The sequence below is a fragment of the Pectinophora gossypiella genome, chromosome 18 (genome assembly GCF_024362695.1).
Source record: "Pectinophora gossypiella chromosome 18, ilPecGoss1.1, whole genome shotgun sequence".
In the NCBI taxonomy this organism is placed as follows: domain Eukaryota; kingdom Metazoa; phylum Arthropoda; class Insecta; order Lepidoptera; family Gelechiidae; genus Pectinophora; species Pectinophora gossypiella.
Window position 1 is genome coordinate 6,504,866 of NC_065421.1, and position 14,161 is coordinate 6,519,026.

At 38.1% G+C, this 14,161-nt stretch overlaps 3 protein-coding genes across 4 annotated transcripts in view; 1 reads left to right on the forward strand and 2 right to left on the reverse strand.

Moving 5' to 3' along the window:
• Positions 1 to 14,161, forward strand: part of LOC126374975 (cyclin-dependent kinase 20-like) — a 43,377-nt gene that overhangs the window by 27,003 nt on the left and 2,213 nt on the right. The window contains exons 1-3 of one of the 2 annotated variants that reach the window (XM_050021780.1): positions 11,773 to 12,137; positions 12,894 to 13,082; positions 13,696 to 13,817. In XM_050021780.1, the coding sequence (XP_049877737.1) occupies positions 11,940 to 12,137; positions 12,894 to 13,082; positions 13,696 to 13,817 (509 nt within the window). In that variant the 5' untranslated portion in view covers positions 11,773 to 11,939. Of the gene's footprint in view, positions 1 to 11,772; positions 12,138 to 12,893; positions 13,083 to 13,695; positions 13,818 to 14,161 lie in introns of those variants that run through there. The other variant, XM_050021781.1, reaches the window with a different exon arrangement.
• Positions 3,978 to 7,203, reverse strand: LOC126374976 (JNK1/MAPK8-associated membrane protein). The gene is made up of 4 exons (XM_050021782.1): positions 6,850 to 7,203; positions 5,812 to 6,021; positions 4,903 to 5,072; positions 3,978 to 4,495 (listed from the first exon to the last, which is right to left on the reverse strand). The coding sequence occupies exons 1-4, from the start codon at positions 7,080 to 7,082 to the stop codon at positions 4,215 to 4,217; spliced, it is 894 nt and encodes a 297-aa protein (XP_049877739.1). The 5' UTR covers positions 7,083 to 7,203; the 3' UTR covers positions 3,978 to 4,214.
• Positions 7,899 to 11,011, reverse strand: LOC126374966 (UDP-glucosyltransferase 2-like). The gene is made up of 4 exons (XM_050021766.1): positions 10,035 to 11,011; positions 9,539 to 9,761; positions 8,812 to 9,031; positions 7,899 to 8,288 (listed from the first exon to the last, which is right to left on the reverse strand). The coding sequence occupies exons 1-4, from the start codon at positions 10,860 to 10,862 to the stop codon at positions 7,988 to 7,990; spliced, it is 1,572 nt and encodes a 523-aa protein (XP_049877723.1). The 5' UTR covers positions 10,863 to 11,011; the 3' UTR covers positions 7,899 to 7,987.

Here is a 14,161-nt window from a genome sequence, read left to right on the forward strand (position 1 = left end):
GTCTGAAAACAACGTGAAAAGCGTTTAATAATGAGACCGCTATAAACGCCACCGTTACTTTTTATTCCCATTTTGCTTTCGCCTTTGTCTCGGCCTTTGAAACATCAGCCGAAGTATAAAACAACGCTCGGCTTGCTAAGTATTTTTTGTGAAAATTTCGCGTGAATGCCACTGCGTAGTAACATAATCTCCTACTGGCCGAATCATATAAATATGATAAACGAATATAGAATAAATATACTTATCGTATTTGTGACTTCTCAAGATGTTCTCTCCTTGTCCTATTCCGGGTGGCGAACCTTCATATATATCTACGACCTATGTGCCGTTTTTGTCAAAAATATGTTCAATGTAGCCTTAATGTACCAAAAAATAATCTTAACTCACCACCGTATCTCGTTGAACACTATATTGTTTATTAACCAATGAGCTACTCAGACATTTGGAAATTAAAGAAACTAAATATTTACCTAAACCAGAAGAGATACTCTAACTCCGTGTCGGTCCCGGTTATTGCCGATGCGTTAGTCGTTTTATGAACCATGTCACCCCTTTGGTGGCTCAATATAATAACCTGACACCAAGGTTGCTGTAGTTGGTTATCCACCTCACAACCCTTACGATAGAAGAAGAATGCCGTGCTCAAATATAATATACACGGTGTAAATGACACCGTAAATAATGCTGAAATTTTCATGAATTTTCTAACAGGAAATTCTACAAATTCTAAATAAGAATAATGGCCTGAATCATCCCTGAAAGTTTTCGTTACGATGTCACTAACATCTTGTATTTTTTCGCGTGACATTAGTTCGCCATCCCAGTCCCATTCATTTATGAAGGCTCATCGTTACTAATTTAAAAGCCACGCTTTTGTCGGTGTAACATTCTCCATGCTACTTTTTAGGGAAAAATAGGGCAGTGGTTTCCCTCTTGTCTTGTCTGTTGCCTACGCAAATACTAAATAAAATCTAGAATTCCATGTAATATTTTACATTTCTGTGGTTTAATCAAAAATTGCAATAAGCCCGTTCATAAACCCCAGGATTACTTTGTATCCAGTATTTTTCTTTGTCCTTTGTCTCGGTTTTCGCTCCATCTGCCTAAAAATAAAGCAGCCGAAGACCAGCATGCTTTTTAAGGTGCAGGATGAGCAGAATAATAAGCTTCATAGTATTTCAAGAAACTTTATAATAACACCTAGTACCTAACAAATTATTTTTTTAATAGTAGCGGAAGAGGAACGGGAGCCGTGGTAGCTCAGTTGGTAGAACGCTTGCCTCTCAATTTGAGGTCGCAGGTTCGAATTCAGCACAGGCCTAAACCAATGATTTGTTTTCGAATTCATGTCTGAATCATAAATGACTATCAAGTGCTCAGCGGTGACGGAAAACATCGTGAGGAAAACCACATTCCCGAGAAACGCATTTTCGGAGGTAGGTATGTGACCTAACCTGTACAGGGCTGATTTTCCCTTGCGGTAGGTCAGACAGGCAGTCAGTTTTGTAAAAAACCGGACCTGTCAAATCTTCAGGTTAGGTAAGCTATGAAAAACGGGATAATGCTTTATTCTCCTTATCGTGTGGGTTGTGAGGTGGATACCAACCTCATCAACCCTGATATCAGGGTTATTACTGAGCCGCCAAAGGCCCTTGGCCCTTGACATGGCTCATGTAACGACTACATACTTACATAAGTAAGTAGTAGGTAACCGGAACTAATGGCTTAACGTGCCCTCCGAAGCACGGATTATCTTACTTTCTGACACTTAGGCGATCCGCCTGTAATGTCCTAACCAAACTAGGGATCACAAAGGATTCCACCGGGATTCGAACCCGGGGCCTCCGGATCGTGAGCCCACCGCTCAACTACTGGACCACAGAGGCCGTTAATCGTTTTATGAAACACGCAAACAAACACGTATTACTTTCTTTCTCACATTTAAACTGTATATAACATTGAAAAATGCAACCAACCGTGTAGGTACAACAACGAGTATCCCTCAAGTATCCATGTCATGAAAAATATATCTTAAAAATAGGTAAGTGGGTTTCTCTTTTATTTTGCATTTCCTGTGTATTCAATAAAGTATTTGTTATGTTATGTTATATAAGTGTGTGACTTTTCTGCGAACTAACGATAAAACGAAATCATTGCACTTTATAAATATTTCTTATTCCATTGCCATAATTAAGAAATATAATTATTATAGTAGCTTTTGCCCGCGACTTCGTCCGCGTGGCGTGTTATAAAAGAGAGATCTTTGTGTGTGGGAGAAAGGTTAAAAATGCTTAATTTTATTATTTTTAAATGAGGTTATAGTATAAGTAGCTCAGTTAAATAATGAATTGTTATTAATTTTTAGATTATTAGTTTATAATAATTTGGTTTAATATAAATTTGAACTACTTACCTATAAGCTTTCGTCTGGAATTCGGAGATGAGAATGTTTTTTTCATACAAATGTTTTTTCCCGCTAATTCCCGTTCCCGTAGGAATTTCGAGAATTCCTTTCTTAGTGCACCTCTACAGTACCTAAGCTACGCCCTTTCCAAATTTCAAGTGCCTACGTTTAGCCGTTTAGGCTGTGCGTTGATATGTCAGTTTCTCCTTTTATATATTTAGATTTCTTATTTCTTAAATGAAAATCAAAATTAAATTCCATTATTTTAATAACGCTATACATACTATACGCGCACCTTTTATTCCTAGGTAGGTAAGTACTGCGCCAACTTTCGCGACACAGCAACCGCGTCGCGCGTGGTGCGATATACATATATATCGAGGGCTTGGACCAATAGCCTTGCGACGTCTAACCATTATTATGTGTGCATTGCTATTGTTGTTATTCCCTTCGTAAACTTAATTCACCTAAGCTAATTCACCTAAGTGAATTAAACAAACTTTTAGTAATCTTTAATCACCAGGGTGCATTAAATTTACTTTTGAAAAACTTTATTCACCTTAATCACCTGGGTGCATTAAATTTACTTCAAGTTTACTTTATTCACCGAAGTATTGAACCTTTTGATCAGTAAAAATCCCTTCGTAAACTTAATTCACCTGAGCTAATTCACCCTCTTTAACCCAGAAAACATACTTTTATGGTCGGTTTTTGCAGAAAAACACCGAACTAATAATTATGTGGAAAGTTTTCACACGACACTCAGTAGAATAATAAAAAAATATAATAGGTAGAAGCCTGCTTGATCTAATCGCGGCATTCAAAAAAGACGCAGATATCAAGCGCACACCAAAGCGACGTAGGTTATAACAAACGAAAAATTTATACTTGAGGCCCAATTATTAAGCCTATTACATGAAAATATTACTGTAGGTCATTTTCTGGAAATGGTACGTTAGACCTTAGAACCATTACTATTATGACTGGGTGAATAAAGTTTACTGTTTATTTATATTAGATGTCTTGTTTCACCACGAGCGATGCAGATGATTAAAGATTACTAAAAGTTTGTTTAATGCACCTAGGTGAATTAGCTCAGGTGAATTAAGTTTACGAAAGGTTGTTATTGGGCCTTAGGACGACAGATACAACAAACACACTTTTAAAATAAAAAAGAGATCGTATATTATTTATAAATAATTACATTATTTACATCCTTTAGCTATCTAGTTTATATCAAAGTACATTTTCAGCTCTAGATAAATGCCTCTTCTTAATCGCATTTACAATATTATACGTAATTCCTTCATTCCTTTACAATTAAGCACTCAAATTACTAAAATTTTAGCACTCTCTTCCATAAAAAAATTGTCAGCTTAAAATAATACAAGTTAAAAAGAGACATCTACAACATTGTGTACAGTCATGAGCAATATAATGTACCCACTTTAGGACTCTGTCGCACTAACATATTTGACATTTAGTGAGACTTACAGTTCAATTTGTCAAAAAAGTTAACGTGACATGGTACCAAAGTGTATACATATTACATATTACGGTTATCCAACAATATCATCAAATCACACCTACGATTCTAATGTCATTGTCGCTTATAACCGTTTGGTTTGTCAGTCTACAGCTTAAGCTTTAAGTCTTCAACCATTAAGGTATTAATCCACTGTGAAATCTTCAGGTTTATAACACTCATTCTATTTACAATCTGTACTTAAATAAGTATTAAAACCTCGTCACTTCACTCACTATTCAGGTCTCTTAGCTTCACGAACGCTTGTCGCGCCTGGCGTCCTTGTCAGTCGTTATGTATCTTCATGGGGTCAGTGAACTGAGCGGTCAAAATGTAAAACAGCGCTGGAGCAGGTACCAGAGACAAGTACCATAGTTCCTTGAACCCGGTAAGGGAGATTATCCCGTAAGCATGCACCAACCAATGGCCTATTAGTATTATCAAGTTGCGTGTATTCGTCATGGAAGATAGAAGCAGCGCTGGGGCGGACTGGTCGATTTTTATTGAGAAGTGCGATGCTGACGTCATCATCGATATTATGATTATAATGTAGGGGAACGAACAATCTGAAACAAGACCATTTCATATGAATATTTAAGCTTCAAACTTGTTCAAAGATAATAAGTTAACAAAGAATGTTAAGTTTGATTTGTTTAGTTGTGGAGGAAGTAAGAGAAGTGTGTCAGGATCATCTGTGCTTACCTCAGTGGGTAATAGGCGTGAGTTTACGTAATCTGTTAAATTTGACAATTTCTCTGTAATGTTACAATATGTTTTTTGTAAGCCTTTTTTTTTTCTTTGGCACCTTATCTTCATATTAACAGGTATTTTGTGTAATGGTCGAGTAACTATCCATGCGTTCACACATAAATTGCGACGCGATAGGGGGGGGGTCTAAACCCCCAATGACTCCCCCCTGGGTGTGCCCATGTTTGCATAAGTAATACAAAGAAAAGAATAACTATGTACTTACAAATCAGCCCAGCTGCCACTGTGTGGATTAACACCAGTATAGGATAGAAGTAGAGAGCGCAGTATATAGCCTTCTTGCCAGGGTTGGGAGAATTCATGGTCAACACCCACGGCCGGAGAGATATAGTCATCACCAGGCTGAAGGCATATATCAGGAGAACTATTGTGTACCTGAAATATTATAATAAAACAGAATCCGAATTTACTAAATTATAAATGGATTTTTAACAATTTATATATTTTTTGAATTTTTGATTTGTTAAAAAAACTAACTTAAATAACCTAAATGGTTTTTGTTTTTATAGCACTCACCCATGCTAAAGAGAATTCCACAAAGAGAAAATTAAATGGAAAAAAAATAACTAGGTTGGGACTTGAACCCGCAGTTCTTGTCAAGCCGGGACAAGTGTGTTAACCATTACACCAATGGCAAAATTTATTCGATCTATGTATTGGTATTAAGCCGACGCCGGTGCCTTCTATCTAGAATATTGAGTATTAATATTACTTAGACTGATAAGTCTACCAACTTGTAGATTTCAACAAGTCAGATTTTTTTTAATTTTATTGTCATTTATAATTATTATTTACAAAATAAAGATTACTTTGCAACAACAAAATTTTCAGTTAGAGAGAACCCAAAATCAAATTCTTAAAATATGAACTATCCATGTTTTGGTCAATAATAATAATAATTATTATTATTTAATAAAAAAAAAACCTTAATAATAAAAAAGTAAGTAAGTTGTCTGTCGGAACACAGATCTCAGTCATACTACACAAAATCTGTTGTCTCTGATATCTGGTTAAGAAGTAAATATGCATCTAGAACAATATGTGTTGAACTTATTACTTTATTTTATTCAAAATATAACTGCAGTTCATTTGAAAGTAGAAATGTAATACTCACAAAGGATAAACAGCCTCTTGTGTACAATGCAAAGTCTCCTTATAATCAGGCTGTGGATTGTGTAGCAATGTGTACCAGTCTGATAGAGCCTTTGGTGTGCACACATGCAGAGCTATACTCCCAGTTGGAGGTAGCACTAACAGTGCTGCTAAAGTGCCCGTCAGCACTTCTGTAAAGGCACAAATGTGCTGTGCAAGGATGCCAGTTTTGCTGAAATTGAAATAAGAAAAAAAATTTTTAACCTGCATAAATCTTATTTAAATGCAAGTTTAGTTTTTTTTTATAAGGGTTTGGAGGGTTTTAAAAATGGAAGAGTAGTTGAATCTCTTTATCTACAGCTACAAATTAATATTTCAACTAGCACACCTTAAAATAGACTTCATCTTATATCTTAACTAAGCTGGTAATGAACAAATCTCCATTATCTTTTTTGTATAAGTGCTATAATTTCTATCTCTACGACGACTGCTTCGCTGAACACCCAAAGTGTGCTCCTGGTGGTAGAACAAGTAAATTTTGTATGATCCGTAGTGCTCCTTTGGTGGTTTGGTGGAGCACATCTTATGTCGTTATATTTATGGTTCCACTTTACCCCTACAAAGGATGGAACACTTGTTCTTTATTCTTTAAATACTTAACATTATACATTTAAAACAAATATTTCAAGTACTTATTTCATTTTAGTAGTCCCTCCAATGTGTTCATAACTTAAAAGGAGCACGACAGGTAACTCAAAAGTTTCCCTTCTGTACCACTAAAGGGGCACAACAGAGCATTAGAATTTACCCCTTCTACCACCAGGAGCACACTTTGGGTGTTCAGCGGAGCAATCGTCATCTCTACTTTGCTGGACATATTCACAAATCTAATTTCTATCTCAAAATATTTCATAGGAATATTATAATTATAACTATCCCTAGTTTATTTTCAAGTCATTACAAAATTATTACTAAACGGTAGTATTAAAAACTAAAAAGCAAAGCACCTACTACAAAACTTTACAAAATAACTGGCACAAAACCTCAAAGTACAACATACCCTTTGCCGACGGCGACCATGTCAATAAAAAACCAGTGCAATACTAGAGGCAACAGCACCATGAAGCCAAGATACTGCCAGTCGTAGAGAGTAGGCTCGTCCGCACAAGGCATACAGTAACTGGTAGCATTGGTGCGAAACCCCCGCGGGCATGCACCACATTCACTCCAAGAACCATCTTCTTGCTCTGTCCGCCCACAATACAATCCCGGACACGTTTTAACTATTGACATTTTAATATTCAAACGCTAGTTAGTGCTATTGGATATAAGATTTTACATCTTACTTGCGCTTTTTATGTAAAATAAAGTCGAAATTTATTTCAAAACAAACACGAATTTGCTCAGGCTACAAAGCAATTGACATAAGTCGGCTGTCATAATACTTTTTTTTTTTTTTTTTGTTTTGTTTTTCCCCGAAGGGTAAGGCAAAGGGAACTATGCCCATACAGCCATGTCTTACGTATTTTTTTTCTTGATGATTAATGAAATGATGAAAGGTGATGATGATGAAACCTAAGCCCCCACCCTCGGAGTAGACTCCTACTCCGAACCCCAAACGAATTAACTCAAAAGTCCGCATAAACTTTTGAGTTATGAAGCGGCTTCCCGGCACGAAGCGAAAATAGGCAGATACACTTTGTTTATTGAATACTCCAATATAATAACACTCGCGAATGTCTTCCGACTAACTTAATGCGATCATTAACCACAAAACACCACTTCGTATTAATTATTTAGATTACTCAATGAAGAAAGCAACTGTCCCGTTCCCGTTTCCCGCCGAAAAGCCCTGTCATAATACTAGCTGTCAAAACACCAATTACGTTCCGTTATACGCAGGTCAAATAAATGCGTCAGGCATCGACTACGTGCTATAATCATTATAATGCACCATACGTTGCTATCACTCTTTTGGGGTAGACAGGGTCACAAGTCGTCAGATGACATGTCTTCAAGATAACTTGCAATTGCAACTAGTTAATTTTGGTGTCCTACTGCTTGTAATGAGTAAAATGATAGATATTATAAATGAAAAAAAAGTTTAATCAGTACTTTGTATTTATTTTAAAACATGCATTACTTACAATATTCCTTTTAAATAATTAGTAATTACAATATATTCAAAACTTTTACAATTACAATGCTTTGAATTTGCCGCCTGTTTCCCCCCGTCTTAAGAATTTTACGCGTAGTCGCTTTATAACCCAACGCAACAGAAAATAGGAGACGAGAAGCACTACTAAGGACCCAACTAGAAGAATTCCAACCACATCCAGAAGGAAGTAACTGAAGGAGCTCATGCCAACAGTTGCAGCGCGCAAGTGGCGAGCCCCGCCGTTACGGAGGACGTAGTCCACCCACCAAACTGCATTGTCAGGGCCTGAGATATACTCGTTCACTACCTTGGCCTTGAGTTTGGACATCGCTCGCTTGTACCTGGAAACACAAAAGGGATTTAACGTACAGTTAGGTCCCAAATGTTTTTGACAATTTAATATAAGTACTAAGTTACTAACTACTCTACTCATTCATACATATCAGTCACTTGACAGTACTATGAGCTGCTACTTCGGGATACTTAGAGGAATAGTACAGTATTCTTCCGCTAAAACGAGATAATACGAGTAATAAAGATCGACACGGGCGGCAAGGTGTATTAGAGCTAGATGCACACGAAGCGCGGACTTATGCTTAAGTACGGTTTTATATAAAATATCGCTGCCTGTACCCTTTCTTCCACTTTCCCGGCTGCGTTCAACAAGCGTTATTTTTCGAAGACTTACCGTGGAGCTTTCGAACTACCTACTCACAATAGTCACAATATAGCCGTGCATTCTATTTACTATACTACATAAATATAAATGTCCTATAGCAAATTTTAATAATCGAAATATGACTTTCGCTCTTCACCAGCACACGACATTGTATTTAAAATAATAATAATAATAATAAAACGTACTGTTCATTCGCAGCGACTAAAGAAATAGTAGCCTTCAGTTCGTCCTTATCGAAAGTGTATGGGTCAACGATCTCTCCAGCGCCATGTTTCGTGATCTCCTTCATGAAGACTTTCCTGGACCGGACTATGGGAAGCCCAATAATGGGCACCTCATAGAACAAGGCTTCTTCAAGCGAGCGAGGACCTCCGTTGGTTAGGAAAGCTTTCACATTGGGATGGGCTGGAAAAATAAAATATTTTTTCACATAGGTAAGTTTAAACAGGCAATTAATTAACCGATTGGTCGATATTGAGATAACCAGGTGGGGATTTCTAAATGGATCATTCCTACCTGGGCTGTGTGAGTGTGGTGTTCCACAGATTATGGGTCACTGAAGACATGCCCCGCGTACCCTGACAGGTGACAGGGTACATAACAGCAGTACAGCACCGTACCTACAGGACTACGCGGGAGGAGCTGATAATAATTGTATGTAAAACACTGGGCTGACAAAATCTGACATGCCATGGACACTACAAGAAGAATAGAGGTTCACTCGTTACTACGGCTGCACTTTTGCCCTTATAAGTAGGTAGACCGAAAAAAACGTCTAGAGGGCACAACGTAATGCCGAAGCCTAAGTTGTATCAAACTCCCTTAACGCGAGGAGTTGGGATATAATTTCAAAGAAAAGTCGATCTCATTGTCGCTGTGCTGTCGATTATAATTAGTCAGTCTGCGTCTTACCTAAAACCTCTTGCTGAGGGAACCACGCCCCAGTAATGACATTATCTGGTTTATCAAAAGCAGTCGTGTTGCCAATCTTCCATAGCACCGTGAACGGCAATTCACGGAAGGCCTCAGATAAAGTCTTCAACAGACGAGGAGCTAATGCTTCTGACTCCTGCACTGCACCAAGACTGAAGTAAATCACTCCTTTCTTTGCTGCATCCAAAGTGGCTTGCAAATTCTGAAAAATATTAAGGAGATGTTGTACCAAGCGTAAATACCGGTTTTCCTACTTTACTTATTCGTTTTGTACATTAGTGAAGTGAAGTGTCAATATAAGTATTCACTGTAGAGAAGTGAGCATTGTACCTTTAATAACTATGTAAGTAGTTATTGATATACCTATACCTAGCACAACTTTCACACCGCCGCCACAGGCCACAAAAAAAATTACGCCCATACTTTAGAACTCAAATAAAAACTTACTTTTATGTAAATGTATCGGTAGGTATACCTGAGGTAAGGAGAATCCTGGTCGAAGGTGCAATCTGTCAGTGTAGATTATGGCAGGCACTGTTGGTCTGTTTCCAATCAGCAAGGGATTCGCAGCAACGAAGAGCAAATCAATATCTTTCTCAACTTCAAGAAGATCCTTTTTCAAGCCAAATAACTTCTTAGCGGCAATCTCGCAGTATGGTAGGTAGTTGTTGTAGTATTCCAACTTAGTTTGAATATGACGATTGAGTTCGACAATCTTCCCCCAATGCGTCAAATTTCCGTAATTCAACGCGTTCACATCTGGATACAAGATTGGGTGAACTGGATTACCTTTCGCTTCGTACTGGTGGATTTTTCCGCTTGAAGTTGTGATGGCTATGTGGGGGCATTGGTATTTCTCAGCAGCCGCGTACAGAATTGGGACATCGGCTTCAGTGATCACCAGATCGAATTTCAAATTCGGATTGATGAGTAGAGACTGCATTTGTTTAGACTGGATCTGTGCAATCGTCAATCTGATGTTCAGTTCGTTGATGGCTCGCAGCCTCGTGTAGTAGTCATCAGTGTTCGTCATCAACTTCAGCCATTCGTTCCAGAATGCCGCTGATTCTTGTCCAACATCGAGCTCGACGATGTTCTCCACGTCTGGGTAAGTGAAGTGGCCTGGGTAAGCCGTCATCATGACGACATTGTGGCCCTTCTGAGCCAATTGAGACACCAATCCTCTAAACACGGCGTGATCAGAATAGGACAGAGACGAGAACAAAGCCAAAATCGAAGCACTTTCAGCCAGACAACTGAAATATGCAAGGAATAGAAGTAGACAAAATATTGACCGGTTCATTTTATAACTGCAGTAACACAATATGTCTGTTCACTGTTAACGTCGATACCCAAAAGACAGTAAAAACCATATGATGTTTAAACAAAAGCACTTGTTCAAATAGAATGATTAATCGAAAATAAAATTGTGTAACTCGATGAACAATGCGATCGGAGGAATGCACCTAAATACCTATTGATCGACCAGATAACACTATTAAATATTGTTTGCCTTAAATCCTTCGCTTAGTAAATATGTACCAGGTACTTGCTAAGATTTTTTCTCTAGGGACAGTTGAAACTTTAGGTACCTATTTACCTATCGAAAGATTTCATCACCTTCCTTCTTACGTACCAACGAAGAAAGAAAAATTATGGACTCGCACGGGTTTCGAACTCGAGACTCGCAAACCAGGACGAGTGTGTTACCAAACACACTTATGGTATGTCCATAGTAAGCAATAGGGACCTTACCTATATGGCGCGACGCGGCTTACATTCAAAGTTGCAAGACACAAATCTGCCGCTGCTTATTGCCATACAACATATATTTATAAACTAATAGGTATTTACTTATTGTGAGTCGTTATTATATTACTTTAGTGGATAGATGGATATAGAAACTCTATGTCCTAAGGCCCCATGCACTATGGATACCCTACTTTTTCTTCATAACAGTTACCATAGCAACGCATTGATCAACACAAAATTGACGACTGGCTTAGGTGTGCCATAAGTGTCCTATCATAACAAACCGTTTAATATTTTTGTGTTTACTGTTCTCCCTAGATCAATATTTACGTTATTAAAGCACATAATAACGGGTTCTTACCGCGTTTAAATGGGGATATGAGACTCCCGATATTTCGACACTGTTGCAAGTGCCATGATCACGGGATGATGGATGAGATTGAAATATCGGGAGTCTCATATCCCCATTTAAACGCGGTAAGATCCCATTATTATGTGCTTTAATTATGATAATAACCGCGTAAACTTAAAACAATACTTACGTTGTTATATATTTATCTAAAGAAGAATATAAAGCATGTACCTACATTAATTCAAATAAGTTATTGAAAAAATAATACCTGTCTAAATGGATTACGACGTATCAAACTACTCTGTGCTGGGCCGAATCGGCGAGGGAGCCCACGGCTTAGTCTTCAAGGCCCAGCACATTCCCACTGGAAGGGAAGTAGCCTTGAAGAAGATTCTCATCAAGAACATAGAAGACGGAATACCAGTGAACGTCATGAGAGAAATTAAAGCTCTGCAACTGCTGCGCTGTAAATATGTTAGTGGTTCTTCCCTCCCTTTTTATTTATATAAGTACCCTATTTCCGCACTTTTACTTTCCTCACGGGAATGTTCGCCTACACTATACAATTAAGGTTAGAAAGGTAGGTAACTCAGTAAAAATAACTTGTGCGTTCCCGAAACTTGGTAGACTGTACCTAAATAGGTTTATAACAATCACGGCTCGTTACTGATATTGAAGATTCTTTCTTTCTTTCTTCCTTTCAAATAGTATTTTTGATTGAATATGACATGTCCCAGTGGTGGAAAAACAGTCGGGAACAATAGGCTAGTTTCCAACTAGTCAAATTTCCGGCCAAGTAGTTAATGCCATCTGCGGCAAATGTACAATAAGTCACGTCAAAAAAAAACTAGTCAAATCAGTTACTTTTTACTAATTATGGAATTTGTATGGAAAAGAAACCTGTGACGTCATAGTAAAACGAGACAAAATGTCGCACTTATTATTACATTTTTCTTTATTAAAATTCATAAATAAGTAAGTTAAAAAAAGTAGAAAAAATACCGTTTTTTGTCATCTGTAGATCTGTCTTTAATTAAGTAATCAGAATTTCATAATTTATCTATTATAGCATAGCATCACGCCCGTATCCCCAAAGGGGTAGGCAGAGGTGTATAGTATACACACCCACTCGTCGCCAACTATGTCTAAGTCCCATGTAATAGGGGTGAAGCCTATTGCAATTAACCGGTCACACCACGTAATTTTTAACAACAACGATGACCTCCACAGATAATAAAGCTATACGACATGTTCCCCCGCGGCATGTCGCTGGTGCTAGTCCTGGAGTACATGAGCTCCGGGTTGTGGGAGATGCTGCACCACAACCAGCACGAGCTGACGCTGCCCAGGGTCAAGACGTACGCGCAGATGCTGCTCAAGGGCACCCGGTATATGCACGCGCATTATGTTATGCATAGGGTGAGTGAGGGGATAATGGAACAAGGGTGAGTAGTTCCTGAGCACTGGAGGTGAATATCATTGACTCACCGCAAAAAAAAATGTTAAAAACACGACGAATTTATTAAAAACATCAAAGACGGTAAGATTGAAGGTAAGAGAGGAAGGGGAATATGAAGAATATCCAGATTAATATCTAGAGCACCGGAAGTCAATCATTATAAGTAGTATCACCGCAAGAAAGTCCTAGAATCTATTATCTTTTTGCAAATATCCACTTAGAATCTATGTATGTTACCAACTTATTGGGTTATTTTCAAAAAGACAAACCATTTTAGTACATTTTTGCGGTCAAAATCACTAATTTAACAGGTTGACAGGCCAGTGATCCATATACGGATCATGACGGAATAGCTCCATACATCCGTGACCCATACATGGGTCACTAAAAAACGACTATGTACGCACTAAAGGCGGGTGCTCCACTTGGATCCCGGGTAACTTAGCAAAGGTTGAAGTAATATGCGGGACTTACAAGGAAGTCAAAACGTTTTGTATGGGGACTGTCAACGTGTAAATTCTTCTATCAAAGAAAGAATCAAAGAAGGTTGAAGTTGACTTTAATTGATTACAGGACTTGAAACCAGCAAACCTGCTTATCAACCACGAAGGGATTCTCAAGATAGCAGATCTTGGTCTTGCACGGCTGTATTGGCCTGATGGCGGGAGACCATATTCACACCAAGTTGCGACAAGGTAGAATAATGTCATAACCTATTTTTTACCATTACCTTTTCATGGTCATGAGTCATGACGGACTAGCTCCATACGTCCGTGAACCGTACATGGGTCACTAACAAACGACCACGTACGCACTAAGGGCGGGTGCTCCACTTGGATCCCTTAGCAAACAAAGTTGAAGTAGTATGCGGGACTTACAAGGAAGTCAAAACATTTTGTATGGGAACTGTCAACGTGTTAACATTTCATTACTTTTGACCCAGCAAACTATCCAATTTGGAAAGATTACATTTCTTACCTACCTACTCGTAGTAAGTACCTACGCTGTGGTATTCTAAAGTAATGTTATCCTTGCAATT

Excerpts from the sequence above, each read along its gene's own strand:
- LOC126374966 (XM_050021766.1), bottom strand. The coding sequence starts at position 10,862 with ATGAACCGGTCAATATTTTGTCTACTTCTATTCCTTGCATATTTCAGT. Across the intron at positions 9,762-10,034 it reads CAGGATTCTCCTTACCTCAG|AATTTGCAAGCCACTTTGGA; the intron begins GTATACCTACCG and ends AATATTTTTCAG. Across the intron at positions 9,032-9,538 it reads CCCTCAGCAAGAGGTTTTAG|CCCATCCCAATGTGAAAGCT; the intron begins GTAAGACGCAGA and ends TTATTTTTCCAG.
- LOC126374976 (XM_050021782.1), bottom strand. The coding sequence starts at position 7,082 with ATGTCAATAGTTAAAACGTGTCCGGGATTGTATTGTGGGCGGACAGAG. Across the intron at positions 6,022-6,849 it reads ATGGTCGCCGTCGGCAAAGG|CAAAACTGGCATCCTTGCAC; the intron begins GTATGTTGTACT and ends TTTCAATTTCAG. Across the intron at positions 4,496-4,902 it reads AGTGGCAGCTGGGCTGATTT|ATTGTTCGTTCCCCTACATT; the intron begins GTAAGTACATAG and ends GTCTTGTTTCAG.